This window comes from Platichthys flesus, chromosome 1 (genome assembly GCF_949316205.1).
Source record: "Platichthys flesus chromosome 1, fPlaFle2.1, whole genome shotgun sequence".
Taxonomy (NCBI): domain Eukaryota; kingdom Metazoa; phylum Chordata; class Actinopteri; order Pleuronectiformes; family Pleuronectidae; genus Platichthys; species Platichthys flesus.
The window spans coordinates 4,861,710-4,879,194 of NC_084945.1; the positions used below are offsets into that span (position 1 = coordinate 4,861,710).

Below are 17,485 nucleotides of genomic sequence, written 5' to 3' on the forward strand. Positions count from 1 at the left end.
TGTAGGACCCCCAGGGACGCCACGTGAAGACCTATGAGGTTTCTCTGAGGGAGAAGGAGTTCAACAAGGGCCCCTGGAAACAAGAGAATGTGGAGGCTGAGGCGTCAATGGTCATCCCAGGTAATCAGTGCTTATACTAAAGTATAATAACTAAAGTGAACAATTAGGAACTAGTAGTACAAAAAGTACTGCAGTCATGTTTTTGTCATCTAGTTTTATATGGATTACAGTAAGTTATTTTTCAAGAATATAGGCCTATCAGCCCTTCCCAAGAGAAAATGCAATATCTGTATATCCAACACTTAGTATAGATTAAATTAGTATAGTACAGATTTTTCCCCTCAGAACCTTCTGGGTTTTTAAACATTTAGGAAATAAAAAAGAGTTTCAGCAAGGTGGAGGGAATGCAGTTGGTGATGAATTGATCAATTAAAAACCCAGAGGTAGATAATAAAGCTGGTAACATATGGTAATAGAATGTTATTAGTTGCAGCCATACTTAAACATCAACCTGTTTGAAACCCACAGACAGTTTCATCCTGAAATTGTGCAGATTCAGCCTTTTTTTACTCACTTGTTCATGTGCTTGTATTTTAGTGCCAGAGCCATTTGGTGGAGCTATAATCATAGGACAGGAATCCATCACCTACCACAACGGAGACAAATACTTGGCCATTGCTCCTCCTACTATCAAGGTAAAGACATTGCATACAAGCTTTTGTTATCTTTTTTTGAGATTATAACATTCATGTGTAATGTCGAAATCCTTTAAATGATTTCAGTTAATTTCTTTCCAGTATGCTACAGCGTATATTCACGTTAGGGGAGCAGTTACTTTTGAAATTAGACTTCAGTTAAATGACAGATCTGTTGCCAGCCTCGGCATGTAAAGTCTAAAGAGACATTATGATTGAAGGGTGTGTGTCACGTGTCTCACCCCAACAACCTTTCTGTACGAAGGACACAAAACAAGTTGGAAAATTCTCCTGCAAGGTTGATGAAATTTACCATCAAAGGTTTCTCCTCTTATCTGTGTTGTCAGACATACACACACGTAAACCCATCATAATTGGACTGTCTCTGTTTGACGGGTAAAATTCACTAATGTTAAGTGGGTAGTAGCGGCTCCGGAAAAATTGTGTAGAGTTAAGAAGGATGTTGTGCTGCATTTAGGAGACCCTGAGGTGCACGTGGACGTTTCATTTTTGTTTTGTCACAAATCTTGTGTTTGATGTTGAAATTGGATTTGAAGGAAGGTTTATAACTGCTGTGATGACGACTTAATCTCCCTATACACCGCTGCTTTTAGTGTTATCAAGATGAAGTCGCAGTCTGTGCTGTCGTGCACATTTGACAAAGCTCAAAGGAGCTCTTCAGCAACGTCCTGCTTCTATAATTAGAGAATATTTTCTCACTCGTTTGTGCCAAATGTTGAAAAAGAAAGGAGTAATTTTACTTGAAGTTAATTCGATGTAGTAGCTTCTAATTCAGAGTGGCACAGTTTTGATCTGTCTTCATGAGGATAATGTCTTTGTGAGAGTTAATGACTTTGTTGGTAACTAACTTGTCATTCCGATAAAGGGTCATCGATCCGTGTTCATTCAACATGAGCTTTTCTGATTAACCTGACGATTAGGGGATGCAATCAGATTCTTTTTGTGATATGTTTTAAATCTCTGACTCAGTAGCCCATGAAAATGTTCACTCACCCACCTGCTGTAGATAAAAAGCACGAGAATGAGATACTTCATGCTGAGATAATTATGTTTCCCATATTTAAACTGAGGTATGGAGTACGTGTTTTATAAAGTGTTTGATAAACGTAAATGTCGGTGCTCATAACTTCTGCCAAGGAGATGGTTCCCCCCCCCTCCACCTGTCCTTTCTTTTATTGGTTGGTTTGTATAATTATTCTTTGTAAGTAATATAACGCTAAAAACTCCTGGGGTGTGATTTTCATTGATATTCAGCATGAGGCGTTGTGACAAAAAATCTGTGAAGTTTTGTGCAGCTTGATTGAGTTAGGCATCGGCAGAGATACGCTCACTATTGAAGGCCTTTGTTGTTTGTACCTGAATGGCTGTCAGCTATGTTGGTTGCTGAAGAAATGTCACAATCAAATGTTTAGAGCTTGTTGTCCCTTTTGTAATTTCAATGTCTCGACTGTCATGTTTAATATTCTTCCAAGGTTTTTTTCATTTTGTCGCAGTACAATTAGGAGTTAATCTCTAAAATCTTAAAATGTTGATTTTAAATATGCAATTTGCACAGAGTGTTGTTTAGCTGCACCACAAAGTTGTCCACACAGAGGCACTGGTGTCAGAAATATTTAATGCACCTTAATCGTAGCTTGAAATGCATCAAAGCCTTGAGATATCTCATCCTGAGCAGCGGCTCATGTCTGTGTCCTGTTGATCTGTCCTGTCTCCAAACCGCGCTGCCTGATTATCTCACTCAACTGTCCTGCAAGCTGTCAGGTCTCTGTTACAACTCTGTTTCCTTAGTCGCATCCCCACCATTACTTGTTAGATGTTAGAGGGAAGAAGTACTGGAGCTTCCTGTTATGCTGTCTAATGGAATCATCCATTCTAAATGAAGCTGATGTTTTTATTTTGGACTTCCTTTCAAACCTTATTTCTCATTAGTATTCAGTGTGTGCGGAGGCAGACTCTTAGTGAAGACACAGACTCTTCTTTGGATATAACAACATTTTTTTGACCACTAATTATTACATTTTCCCTTTCAAGCAGAGAAGTGAAAAAGGAATGTGTGACTCCAAGGAAGTTGTGGAGCTTTACTTAATGTGTGTGAGCTCATATTATACTTTTCTGTAAATTGGTCTATGGTGGCTCTGCAAACAGTTTGCACTCATAGAATCAAACACGCTAATTACCTGCCTTTCAGTTGACAGGATTGCGAGAGTTGTGACAGTAAAAGTGGCTGAAAAAATATAAGCAACACAACAGGCAGGAGGATTGTAAAAAAGCTGATAAAGGTTCGATCAAGTGAGATATTGACTCCGCTTGTACTGTAGACAACAACAATAACAACATCTTCCTTTGAAGGAAGAGTAGAGCAGGCTCCGTCACACATTGTGAATCTGGTGGCAATTCCAATCAGGATTTCTATTCCAGCCGGAGCAGCAACTTATCTAGTTGTGATGGTGGAGACACGAGGCTCCAGTCAAAAGCAGCTAACAAGTTAAAGTGTTAACTGGGATTAAAGCTGAGAGTTCTCTTCATGGGAAACGTTTCATAAGACACGATATGTATCACAAGTAGAAATGTAATTGAGGCTTGATATTTTAAATTAAACCATAATCTAATCTTTATTATAAATATAAAGAAAACAAATACAACCAAATATAAATACTTTTATAATTTTATAATAATAAACTGTTATTATTGATTTATTTATCCTCAACCTGCACACATCTTGGTCACGTGTCACATGTTTGATTTCCATGTTTAAGGCTTCATTTTTAATATGCTTTACATTGTGTTAAAAAACAAATCTGCCAGTTTATAACAATTTTAATATTTAAATATAACAATATGTTTCAGCTCCAACAATTTAGTATAAGTCACGCTTGAACTCCTACTATTGTGTTAAATCTTTAATATTAATGCCCCCAGTTTGTCACATTTACATTTGTAATCGACTTTCAACTAATAATGGAAAGTTTCCCCGGATGTGTGGAATCCTTTTCTTTATGTATTAAGCTTCATATTCATCCTTTTGTAGTGTACCCACGTTCCTGCCTTTTTTAATCCTGGCTTCTCTTGTCAGGCAAAATTTGAAGAGTCTGTAGTTTTAAAGTTTGGCCTAGGGGAAACTCCTCATTGTTCTCCCTCAAAATGAAAGATGATAAAGCAAGTGTAGTGAGGAAAGCTCCCTGTGGCTATACTATACGTTGATGTTTTCATACAGTACTCAGATAAAGCATGAGGTGAGCCTTGGCACGGATTTAATTTGTGCAGCTTTTGCAGCCTTTTTTTTTAATGTTCTGAATGTGTCCTTGTCTCAATTTCAGCAAAGCACCATCGTCTGTCACAACCGAGTGGACCCCAACGGCTCGCGCTACCTGCTCGGGGACATGGAGGGACGTCTGTTCATGCTGCTGCTGGAAAAGGAAGAGCTCATGGACGGCACAGTGGCGCTCAAAGACCTGCACGTGGAGCTTCTCGGAGAGGTGCTTTATTTATCATTTTTCTCTGTATCTCTGCCTGTCTTCACTCTGTTCACCTGCCTGTCCTCTTGTCTTTTCTCCTGTCTTCGCTCTCCACCTCAACAGCCCCTTAGTGATGTTTGAATATTTTCCTCCCCCGCTGCTTTTTTCTCTCAGTCCCCACTTTGCAACGATTGACTTTTTAATGGTTTATGGCCCGACACGAGATAATGGATCAGTCTGCATGAGGAGGAATGATCCCAGCTCTTTGTTGCTCGCTTGCCAGTCTGTCACTTATCCCTTTTTAAAGTTGATTTAGACGAGTCAAGGAGTTTAAAAAGGTAAAACGCTTTCATTGATAGTCTGCAGAGTGATGCAGGACAACAGTCGAGCAGAGTAGTTCTGTCGAGTCAGAGCTTTTAAATTCCTTCTTAATGTCGACAGGTAGCAGTAGCTCTTCATTAAAACCGTTGACGGAATGATTCTTTGTTCTATATGAAAAGTGGTGTAGAGTGTAAGCTCAGCTACAACCGAGTTCTGTCTGTTTTTCAGATGAAACATTCAAATGCTCAAACCTGCAATTTGAACTCATGTTTTACCTCTCTTCCATTTTGCAAACAACAAATGTTCATCAATACCATAATCTGCCGTCACCGTTATTTGTCTTTCTACATACTGAACACATTTGTTCTCAGTGACCTTTCTCTTCCCGCTGTCAGACACAAGCTGCTCTGCAAAAAATCATTATTTTAATTTACTGACAACCTGCCAATTATTGTCGATTAATAATTAGTTGATTTAAAGGTCAAAAAGAACAAAACAAATCTCATCTGAAATTACCACATCTTAAAGTGATGTCTCATAATTGTTAATTTTATTTTGACAACAGTGAAAACAAAACAGTCATGTTGGAAATTAAGCAAAAACAATAAATTGAAACAATGAATCTTTTATATAAATTGGTTATTTGTAGTTTTTTCATGTTAATTGTTTTTACACAAAGTCTGCAGTATAAATACTGAACTTAACTTTTAGTAAGTGTTAGAATTTGCTGCTTTTATTGTTGCACATCAGATTGAGTTGACTATGATGATTTCAACTGCTGAATAGGAAAACTGAGAAATGTCATGTCTCATGTTGAAAAATTGACAAAATAAGTTATTAATCTTAAAATAATATGAGTATTGATCAATAACGAAATTAGGATTAGTTGTAGCTCCACTGTGGACATGACCTAAGAGACTAAAATGTGTTATGTCTGTCTCCATCGACAGACGTCAATTGCTGAGTGTTTGACCTACTTGGACAACGGTGTGGTGTTCGTAGGCTCCAGACTGGGCGACTCACAGTTAGTGAAGGTAAGTTGTTATTAAGTTCATGTATTTAAACCAGCTGTTAACATAAAGGTATGTTTTCGGGTTTTGGGAAGTGTCGACTGGTTAGAAGTTGTAGGTCACCTACATTTCCCCCCTCTTTTATATACATTTACATATGTGATTGTCTCTGTAATTAATGCATAGAGCAAATAAACATTATCATCTTGTTAGACTTAAATTAATTAAAACATTTTTACTTGTCCAGAAGCCAAACACACTCCCGACCTTCCCTCCACAGTAGAAACCCATTATTGTGTATAAATCTCGCTCTAACACTGATAAGTTTACAAACCCTCTGTCCTATTCATCCAAAACAAGCTGTGTGGAGTCTCAGCCTGGACTCGGTGCTGCTCCTCCATCAAGTGAGGCCACACTCTCGATTGTTTAAGGTCATTATGTTGCTGTAGGAAGAACTTTTGACCACTTCCTTTGTTATTGCCCTTTTCTTACCCCTCTGATAGAAATAAACACCACTACTCCCTGCAGTGCACTATTGTCCTAATAATGCATCAGCGGGTGAAGTCACACAGTTCGCACAGCGCCTTTGCACAGACAGAGGGTTTGTAATTAATCAAAAGTTGGGACACCTATAGGAATTGGTTTCAAACTTCCGAGGCTTAATTTACTTCCACTGCTGCAGGAAAGATGTTAGAGGTAAACAAATTTCTTATTCCCTGAAAAGAAGCGTCCATGAAGCTGTTTTCTATTAAATTTATATAATGTCAGGGTCTGGTGACCTAAACTTTTTGTCCTCTCTCTTTTACCTGGGAAAGTTTAGAACTTAACTTTATATTGTGAACTCCGAAAATTCCATAAAAAATGGAAAAATATCGATGACCAGAAACAAGTCTAACCAAAGCACTCACTTTTTATCTAATGTTTGTTTTTGTGTTTTGTTTTCTTTTTAGAGATCTATGCATTATGTTTTGATAATTGTTGACAATTGCCACACAACGTTTCAAAGGATAATTCTCTGACCCATGTAACAAGCTTCCTGCTACATTGTAATCCGTCCAGCGGTGTTTGTGTAATCCTACTGACCAACAGATGATAACACAACTTCCTTCATGGAGGACAAAGGACAAGTGGTCTGAATCTGTTTTGTTTCTCTGCAGCTCAACGTCGACAGCAACGACCAGGGCTCGTTTGTGGGGGTGATGGAGACGTTCACTAATTTGGGGCCCATCGTTGACATGTGTGTTGTCGACCTGGAGAGGCAAGGCCAGGGTCAGGTAAATAAAACAACCCACAAAACAAACCCCATATTGTTCTTTAACTTCACGGAAACATTAAAGTTTTACATTGAAGGCAAATCAATCAGAGTAGAAGGTTTCTTGAGGTATTCACCAGAAGAGATAGAAACGACACAGAGAATACAGAAAACCTTCTTTACAGTCACTGAGTACATAGTGTGGGTTATGGTCAGTCCTCTGTGTTTTCCTCTTTATCATCATCTTCTTCTTTTGTCTGCCCTAATTCCTTTTGTTACCAGTTGCCATTTACATGCACCTGGTATCTCAGTTGTGTCTCGGTATGATGAAGCTGGACTGCAGTCATACCTTCTTGTTAAAATGCATCTGGAGTACACAAAGCTCAATTGTCTTTCTTGTTCCATTACAAAGAGGCAGATTGCTGTGCCTATCATTTCCTCTAATAATATTTACACCCTCTGAAAGTGACAGTGAAGACCTCTCCTCCTCCTCCTCGTGCCTTTCCCCCGTCTGTGTGCATGCTAATAACTCATCATCTGTGGCACTTGTGTGTTCTTCAGTTTGTTTACCTTCAGCAGTTGTGATTTATACCTGAATGTTAAACGGCAACATGAGGACACAATCTACTACAAAATGTTAAACATATAATCTCTCTTTTCTCCGTAATATCAAAACCCGATTCTGTCTGTGTTCATTTCAACCAGCTGCTGATTGAGTCCTTTGTGTTTTTTTGGCTCGTTCTCTGACAAATAGATGAAGAAACCTCCTAGTTTTACCCTAAAAAAACCACTTGGAGCGTTTGTGCTCCGTTGTGTCGAATCACTGAGGCAGCTGGAGATGTTACAGTGAAGTATGGAGGGATGCAGTACAGAGGGTTTTGTTGGCAGGTGTTTGAGACCAGGCCTCCGGGTGCTTGATGTGGTTCCAGAGGCAGCGGTCCACTGGAGCGCTGAGCCAGACTCTGGGTACAGCCCAGCACACATTCAGTCACAGACTGTGTTCATCCACTCCATCCTCTAAATCCAAGCACAATTGTTTAAATTTGCTATTTGCTGAAAATCCCACGGAGCATTTGACCTGGTTAATTGGTGCAGACTCGTTCCAAGACAGTTGAGACATTTGAGGATTGATTCATTGGCTGCAGGGCAAAATAATATAACCTCGGGTTTAGTGCGAGAGTCAGAGGAGAAAAATATCATATTGACACACAGATCTGGATTTATGAACATACGCTAACATCGACGTAACTTGTGCAGATTTGAAGGAATTCAGTCAGTCAGAGTGTGTGAGTTCATCTGCGAACACGCTCGGGGGGGCACTGAACGTGGGTTGCCAGGTTTGCAATGGTTATTTTCATTAGGAAGAAGGTGTTGGGTGACAGGTGGTAGGGGCTGAGATTATTATGGGCTGTGGTATTAATCCTGTTAGTGTTCCATGGCTGAATGAATAAATTCACATTCTGGTGCTCTCCAGTCAGACTGAACAGACGGCAGGATTATTTACCTTCAGGGGGTTGGATCCTAACTCTGTTGTCATGTTTGTGTTGGCAATCGCACCCGAGCTCTATTATAAACTGATACTGATTCTTAAATCTGTCCAACAGCAGCTAGTGATACTCACTGCTGTGACGCTGACTGGTACTTCTACCATAACTTGTATGTTTCATCACATCATCGTCTAGAGCTGGGAGCATTATTCTCTGTTTACAAATACAACCATAACTGAACCTGAATATTTCAAGTTTTGCTTGAATACTATCTGGAGCTGAAATGAGAAGTTGATAAACGTCCCAGTCATTTTTCACACACAAAGTGTAAATATTCCTTTTCTTCCAATTTCTGAAATGTGAGCACGTTTTAGCAACAATATAATTTGAAAACTAATTATGCAGTTTGATTTTCATTTGATTGCCTGAATGACATTTTGAAAATAATAGCATGCATTTCGTTTTATTGACAAAACACTTTCCAAGGTAATTATTGAAATCTGGGAACATGAAGACATTGTTACAACAATTTGCCAAATTCATATCAGCAGTGAGTGGTCATAATTGTGTACGTTATTGTCACAGATTTTCATGGTGGGAAAAAAATGACAAATAACATAAAGGAGTAGAATTAAGAATGAAGATATGCTGAAGTGAACAACAGGATTAGCCTTATAATATTCTTAGAAAAGAGAAATGTCTCCTTGTGTCTCACTTTATGTCTTTGTGTCTCTCTTTGCTGCTTTTAGCTGGTGACATGCTCAGGTGCATTCAAGGAGGGCTCCCTTCGGATTATCCGCAACGGCATTGGGATTCATGAGCATGCCAGCATCGACCTGCCGGGAATCAAAGGTTTGTGTGCTCTGTATGTGTGCGCCTGTGTGTCTTCATCCCTCTCTCAAGTCTTGACTTTATCTGGACCTTAATCCTCCGCTGACTTGACAGCAGAGCCACTTCACCCCACACATCTGTTTCTGTCGCCTGGGCCAAGACGCCACCTTTTGTCCATCTAAGCGCAACGTGTGAACGCGGTTCGGTATCACCGAGGTTAGGTGTGAAAAACAACGAGTGCTGCTATGTCTGCATGAGTGAGCTGCCATGTTGAAGAAATCCATCCATTTTAATGACGGCAGACACGTCTTAATCCCAGGAAATTAGGTTCTGCTCCCCTGGCAGTTCTGCGGTGCTTAAATGAGACACACAGGCCAATTCAGGTCTTCTCGCACTTGTTAGGCTTCAGCTTTTTATTGACCAGTTCTGCCCTAAAAGTCTCAGACGCTGCCTTCTCCCCTGGCCTCTTGATGAGAGGCAATTATTCCCTCAGCCAATCAATGATTCTCCGAGGGGGCCCTGCAACCTGTACATCTTCCAACATGTTAACATTTGACAGATGTAATAGTTTAAGATCGAATTGGGTGCTTGCTGGATATTGTATTTCTTTTACCCTCCAGAATGATGGAGAAAGCGACATTTCTTTCTAACACAACATTTTTTGCCGGTATTCCCTTCAAGGTCTGTGGCCGCTCCGCTCTGAGGCCGGTAGAGAGACAGACGACATGCTGGTGCTGTCCTTTGTGGGCCAAACGCGGTAAGTGTTGGCCGTGCCGCATGCCAGATGCTGCACTGTGGATTCTGAATGTCGTTTTAAGAGCATGTTTACCCCCAGAGTGTTGATGCTGAGTGGTGAGGAAGTGGAGGAAACGGAACTTCCAGGCTTTGTGGACAACCAGCAGACGTTCTACTGTGGAAACGTGGCGCACCAGCAACTCATTCAGGTTTGTAAACACTCATGCACACACTCGTTTCATCAGCTAAACATGCATTGGTTTAACATCGACACTCATTTGATGTGAGCCCTCTCTTCTAGAATTAACTGAATTGCTGTATAATTTTCATTCAAAATTAATTATAGCAATGAAATTTTCAACTTTGGCCTTTTCTTCATTTAATAAATGACACTTTGCTGCAGCGGAATCATAAATTATTGAAAGGGGCGGTTTTGAATATGAAGAGTTCAAAAAGGACTTCATGTATTTTAAACTCGGTCGAGATGAATATTGCACTTCATTTAAATTCGAGTTCCGGCCTGCCTTTTTGAAAATGAGGATGAAACCTGCGGGGATTTCTGCCGACTGTTAAACCCTCATCCACAAATTTTTAAGGCTGTTATGACAAGCAGCATTAAAATATGAACCTGTTCATGCTCTAAGACGATTTGACTCTTTTTCTCCCCCATCAGAGTTAGAGGAGGTCACCGTGACCTCACACGAAAAATGGTTTTGGTCATAAACAAAGAATTTATGTGGTAATTGTGACAGAATTTCACGAACACAGGAAAAATAGTGAGGTAAGGACAATTCACATCCAAATGTTGAAAGGTCAACGTCACTGTGAATTCATAATATCCTGTGACCTTTTGTATTGAAATTCCTTCCAAGAACTCACTGTGTATATTGTGTGGATGGAGATCAACTGCTGCTTGACTGGTTGGAGGTGGCGAACACCCCTGAGAATATTCTAGAATCTAGTGTATGCATCATTTATTCTGTAGTTTTTGGATTAAAAGAAAATGTATTTATAGTCTCTCCACCTTCAAAATCATAGTTTCATCTTTTTCATTGTAAAATTGTGGTAAAATTACCGTTGAGCTTAAATTTATAGTTTCTTTTCTGTCATTTAAAAAGTGCAGCAGTGATCCTGGCACAGACGTCGCATATAAACAGCGGGATTTGCTTTTGAAGCTTATTATAACTCCCAGTCTCATCCTTCTCTGCCACTCTCCACAAATTCAGTGCAGAATAATCTTTAAAGGGGAAAACTGTGTGTGTCTGCAGATCACGTCGGGCTCTGTGCGCCTGGTGCTCCAGGACAGCAAGGCATTAGTGAGCGAGTGGAAGGAACCACAGGGCAGGAACATCAGCGTGGCCGCCTGCAACCACACACAGGTGGTGCTCGCCGTGGGACGGGCCCTCTACTACCTGCAGATCCTGGCCGGGGAGCTCAAGCAGATCAGGTACAGATACACACAGGAAAGGTCAGCTGTCAAGATTGCTTAAGCTGTTTTCAGACATGAACTCTGAAATGGAAAAAAAGTCAGCTCAATTGGGTCTTCACACTTCACACATGAAGAACACTGTCCGGTTCAGTCTCGGGACATTTTACTTTGAAGTTGGCAGGAAAAACTCTGGAGAATATCCAGAGCAGCTGACTTTTGCCTTCTTATTTCCAGCTCCTCTGGATAATTTCAGGAGAATGTCCGGACTTCAGAGCATGTCAGAAAGCAGCATTGTAAATTCAGGCTGTACTTCACTCCTCCTAATCTGTGGATTTACCGAGCTTCTGATTATGACATTATATATAAATACATGTAATGCATCAATTCAACCCATTTTTATAGTTTTTATCAGGTGGCAGGAGCTTAGTGCATAAATTAATTCAGATCCAGAGCTTCAGGTAATGCTCAGACCAAACGTCAGAATAAATATAAAAGAAATCCCATTGATTGTGGCAAGGCTTTTTTGGGAAATTATTTCTGGAACTGCTCGTCTGCTGGGATTTTCATGCATGAAAGTCTAGTTTAACTCAGAAATATGCCAATAATAAAAATCATTCCCCTGAGCCACAGCTCCGTGGAAGAAAAAATGCTTTGTTGACGAGAGAGGTCAGAGGAAAAAGAATATAAACAAGTTGAAGCCGACAGGAAGGCTACGGTCACAGAGTAACCTCTCTTCAAGAGTGAGAGAGAGCAGCAAAGCATCTCAGAATGAACACGTGGAACCTTGAGGCTGATGGGCTCCAACAGTTAAAGACCACATCAGGTTTCACTCCTGTTAGCCAAGAGCAGAAATCCGAGGCTGCAGTGGGCACAGGCTCATAGAACTGAAGAATTCCGGATGTCAATGCAATAAGAGATGCACATGCTGTGAAGGGATGGTTTGACGTTTTGAGAAAAGTGCTTATTCACTTTCTTGTCTCAAGTTCGATGAGAGGTTTGAAACTAGCCTGATGTCTGCATGGTAGATGTGGAGCTGGAGGGAGCAGTTAGCCTAGCTTAGCACAAACACTGCAGGCCATTCTGATCAGATTGAACAAACACAATATGATCAGTTAATTATTTTGTTTTATAGCTTTAGACTTGATGGTTGATGAATTCTGTTTCCTTTGGAGAGAGTCAGAGTAGCTGACTCCCATGATGCCAGTTTTTTGTGCCAAGCTAAACAAATGGGCTGTTTGGCTGCAACTGCGTATTTATTCTACAAAAACAAATGAATGTATTCCCTTAAACGTCGGGACTATTCTTTTAATGCCAACCGTGTCTGTGTGAATTTGATAGTGAGGTTATAAAAGCTTCAGAGTAAATAGGAATAATCATAATCCCTTCAATTAACCCCGGGCTGTGACCTTTATAAAAATGCCCTTTGCAGGAAGACTATAGTGTAGAAGTAACCAGTTATAACTTAAATTCAAAGTAAAATACAAAAGTCGACTTCAGAGACTTAAATGTCGGGAAACAAAAACTAAACTCAAGTTGTCAAAGTTAACACGATACATCAGGGAACAAGTCGTGAATACACAACAGAACTAATTATTCTCACATTAATTTACTGTTTGGTACAGACACTTTGTGGTATTATTTTTCCTGGAACGTCTCTTACCTTGCTGCTGTGTTTTACCCTTGTGCCTGTGTTTGTGTCACTCTTACAGTAAAACTGCTTAGAGCCAACATTTTTTACAGGACTTCTCGAGGGTAATAAAGTAATTTGTTTGTTTCCTGTTAAGAGAGGCACACAGCTTTCTAAAAATATCAGCCGGGGCTTCATGAGGTGCAAAGTTTTTGAAATAATGTTGTTCCTACATCAATAAGGAGCCGGGTTTGTGTGGAAGCCTGAGATGTCAGTAAATATCAGAACGTCACAGTTGGATTTAAGGTGTTTACTTCGCTGAAATACTTCTACGTCTAATACATTCTATAAATGTGAGTAGAAGCTCAACACGCCATACAGTGATTATATATAAAATAATGTGATGATAGGAATATGTTTTTTTGTTAGAGTTAAAATAATCCTGGATTTGCCCGTCTGTCTGAATTCTCTCCAGAATTTAATGGGTATTTGTCACACTCTTAAATACCATGTATTCGTATTTATAATCAGACATAAATATTCAGGATAATCAGTATTATAACGGATACTCCACACAAGAATATGCACAACACGAGTAATGAGTCACACAGTTCAAAATATGATTGTCTGATCCAGATTTCACAGAAAACCTCTTACATCCAGAGTATTGATGGATGCAGCCATTTGTCCACAAAGTGCTCCACAGAAGAAACATATTGCAGCACTCGAACAGAACAGGCACAGAGAATCTGCTGTTAATCATCGTAGCATTTGTCAAGTGGAGCTGTTGTTCAAGAACGAAAGTCACAGCTTCGATTAAAAGAGGAAGAAATTAAATTGTGAAATTTCCTGCAGTCTTGTAGGAAATAGAAATGTCTCCTGGGAACGGTGGGAACTCAATTTGCATCTCACATGCAGGTGTCGAGCTTTGTTGTACACTCTTGTTCACACGATGTGCCGGACAGCTTGCTAATGTTTTTCTCACGTCCTCGATGCCTGTTCTCAGCACCACGGAGATGGAGCACGAGGTGGCCTGCCTGGACATCACCCCTCTGGGGGAGGCTGGCGCTGAGTCACCGCTGTGCGCCGTGGGTCTCTGGACCGACATCTCAGCCCGTGTGCTGAAACTGCCCTGCTTCACAGCCCTGCACAAGGAAATGCTGGGAGGAGGTGAGAGAAATGAGCAGTAGAGAGCACTGACTCGAGAAAGGGAAAGCTGTTACTGACTTGTAGAGAGAGACAGGTGGAACTAGATAATGTCAGTGCATTTGAAGATTCTTTCTACAACTCAACAGAACACAAACACTATCTCTGCTTCACAGAGGCATGAATGCCCAGATTCACAACCTGAGAAACCCAGAAAAGAAACTCACACATTGAGGGTGAAATATTTCAGTTTTTCACAGTTACTCACCCTTCAATACGCCACAGCCTGGAGAGATGTGTGGTACTTTCTCTGTGAAAAAACTAACTGAAAATACGAGATTTAAAGTGAAAGCAGACAGGAAACTAATTTTTACAATTTAACCCTGTTTGTTTATCTGTAAAATTGGCGAGAAAAGTGGAGATAGGAAACTGGGTCACAGAGAAGGTGAGAGACACACATGGAATTAACCAGCTGCCCAAAAATGAATCCCTTGACCTAATACATTCAGCTACTGCGTCGTGCCAGTAAAGATCGGTTAGGAAATATCAATTTTACCTTTAATTGAATCAGTTGTTTCAAGCTGCTCAGGTAGGGTGGGAAATTTACAATCGTAGTAATTGGACAGATGGTTGAAAAACAGGAGAAATAGAAGAATCTATCATTTGGAAAATAATGCAATTGTTTTGCATTGTTATTTATATGCAGCCAGACCAGTAATAAAGGAATTTTTCAACAGCCGCCTTCTTGAAGGGAGTTGGATCAATGCTAATTTACAAGCATCGAGCAGGCTTTTATCTTAGAGGGAATTTAAATCTAAATCTCAGTCTTAAACTCATATTTTGTTTTCTGTTTTTCTGTTTACATGCAACTCCTCACAATCTTTTATGTGCTGCTTGAACAAAAGGATGCATGTTAATAATTGAGCTGCAAGCTGTGCTAGTGACAGTTTGTTGCCCTTTTGCAGTGGACAGACTGTGCAGCTATTCACTCAAATTATCCAATAGATCATTTCGAGTCTATGAATGTTGAGCACTAACTAAAATGGATTTTATCTCCAGTTTATAGATGTCAATGACATGTCTCGTTAAGAACCTCCCTTTAAAGTATGTACTTGTTGAGAACCCAGACACATTTAGAGACCATTTAGACTCAATATTTAAGATTTATGTTTTGAAATATGCAAGAGAGGACTTCCTCGGTTAAACTTATGAAAAAGTCAGCTGGCACAGGAGACACCGGAAGTTTCCTAACACGGTGAACTGGCACAGACAGGACTCTTCCTTTCCAATTAGAAAGCTGAAGAATATCTCCACACTCTCTTCCGCAGTGTCACACGTATTTTTAAAGTGCGTTTGATTGACAGCTACTGAGTGCACAAACTCTGCAAACCCCCTGGAGGAACAGTCTGAAACTTTCAAATCAAGAGCTTCTACATGGTTCTAATTGTTTATCTGGATGCTTTTCTTAATATAACAGTCATTTGTTTATATTTCACCCCCGTTTGGTCCCATTATATCAAATATTTGATCCACGTTCGCATGGAAACATTTTAAAGTCGTCTCATTTTCAAACAACAGCAGTGCTGAACAGCTGGCAGTTAATCACAGCTCAATGTAGCTTCGATGTAATTATTCTGCAGTGAGAGACATCCATGTTTGGGAAGTGGAAAAGACAGAAGACTTTGTATTCACCCCGCAGGAGTCAAATGTTCATTTTTTTCCTAACAAAAAGTTCCCATCCAGTCAGGCCAATAACCATGATTGATTTTTCTGACAGAAACTTTGTTGCAGACATTTATCACTTTGGTGTTCATCCACAAACCTGCGACTCCAGCGTACAGGAAAAATAAATCACTCGATTGTGTGTGTGTGTCCTCAGAGATCATCCCTCGTTCAATCCTCATGACCACCTTCGAAGGCAGCTACTACCTCCTCTGTGCCCTGGGAGACGGAGCGCTCTTCTACTTTGGTCTCGACCTGCAGACTGGTAGGTCCTTCACATCACCATCACTGCTTATCAGAGAGCTTCTCTAGCTTCTCGCACTGGTAAGGGATCTCAAGGCAGAGCTGTAGGCAGCTGTCTGAGAACATCAGAGTCAGAATCAGCTTTATTGTTTTATTAATTGCTTTATTCTCGCTTATCCCCGGTTTAAAGATATAGCTACGCAACATATCGTACTTGAGTGACATACGAACACAACAAGTCAAAAGGCACAGGGTGGATAGGATGGATAATGTATTTCCATAGGATTAGAAAAATAGCAGTAAAGAAATAACAGCAGGCAAATTGACTGGTTCATGTTTTCATTGAACATTTGCCAACGCAGAACATCAACTGACAGCACTTAGTGTATGTAAAACCGTGCAGCCTAAAAAAGCTAATTTTACACTTTTACTGAAAGACATTCCTGTCAATCTTTCAGTCAAACTTAAGAATAAACAATATATTGATTAAGAAACCTCATCCGATGGTTTTAAACATTCTGTGTGCCAAGTTTCATGTAACAGAAGATTTTAGACACAATAGAAACAGGATTTTAGAAGCTGCTGCATAAAGGAGTAGTTCATCAAGGCTGGCTAAAGGGCTGTTGGTATTTAAACTAATCACTAAAAAGCAGATTAACTCCTCACTTCAGTGCTCCTGCAGATACTTTGCCCCAAATGCAGCCATGTTAATTGCAAGGGTTAAGACTTTAAAAACTGGGCTTGTGTCTTATACAGAGTGGATGTGGAAGTAAAACAATGTCATCAAAACAACACAGCATCCAAAACATGACATCAAACTAGTGAGTTTGGTTTAGATTGTTTGGTTTGGAGCAATTATCTGAACTCACAGAGGTCAGATAATAAACAGTTAAGGGCTCAACTATATTCAGACTGACCACCAGGATGACTGGGTCACATCCCAGTAGGCTGTCATGAGTGCACTGTCACTGTGCTGACTTTAATTTATCTTTTTTGACTTTTAAATAGATGAATAGATTTGTCTCATTTATCCAACATTATCAGGCAATGTCTCTCATAACTTCCTGTTAGCTATTCATCACCATATTTTTAGAATAAACCAGACATTAGTCACCACTTAAATCATATATGCGGTTCCTGTCACTGTAATCTCACCTAACATAAGTGATAAGATGTAAGAGTGAAACTCAGCCAAGTTTTCAAATGCACAACAGCCCAATCAGATTGCAGCCCGACATGATTCTGTATAATTATTTATTTGTTGAAAGAAACAGTGAAAATTGGCAAAATGTCGCAATTGGAATCGTTTGTTATTGAGCCTGAAAATGTCTCAAAGGGTTGATTGATCATCGTAATAGTTGCGGATTAATTTTCCTTCAATCACGGTTAATGGACGCATGGTCTCAGCTCTAATTTCCAGGCTGTTAAAGAGACCTCAAATCAGAAGCAGGGATAATGTTGTAATCAAGGTCTTGATCCTGGTAAACGTTTGGCTCAATAACGGGACAGAC

The 17,485-nt window shown here is 40.0% G+C and overlaps 1 protein-coding gene across 1 annotated transcript in view; it reads left to right on the plus strand.

Moving 5' to 3' along the window:
- ddb1 (damage-specific DNA binding protein 1) overlaps nt 1-17,485 on the plus strand; it is a 37,027-nt gene that overhangs the window by 2,663 nt on the left and 16,879 nt on the right. The window contains exons 5-15 of the mRNA XM_062397632.1: nt 6-120; nt 598-695; nt 4,034-4,192; nt 5,443-5,526; nt 6,660-6,776; nt 8,991-9,093; nt 9,754-9,829; nt 9,908-10,016; nt 11,076-11,254; nt 13,870-14,033; nt 15,889-15,996. Coding sequence (XP_062253616.1) covers nt 6-120; nt 598-695; nt 4,034-4,192; nt 5,443-5,526; nt 6,660-6,776; nt 8,991-9,093; nt 9,754-9,829; nt 9,908-10,016; nt 11,076-11,254; nt 13,870-14,033; nt 15,889-15,996 — 1,312 coding nt within the window. The remainder of the gene's footprint in view (nt 1-5; nt 121-597; nt 696-4,033; nt 4,193-5,442; nt 5,527-6,659; nt 6,777-8,990; nt 9,094-9,753; nt 9,830-9,907; nt 10,017-11,075; nt 11,255-13,869; nt 14,034-15,888; nt 15,997-17,485) is intronic.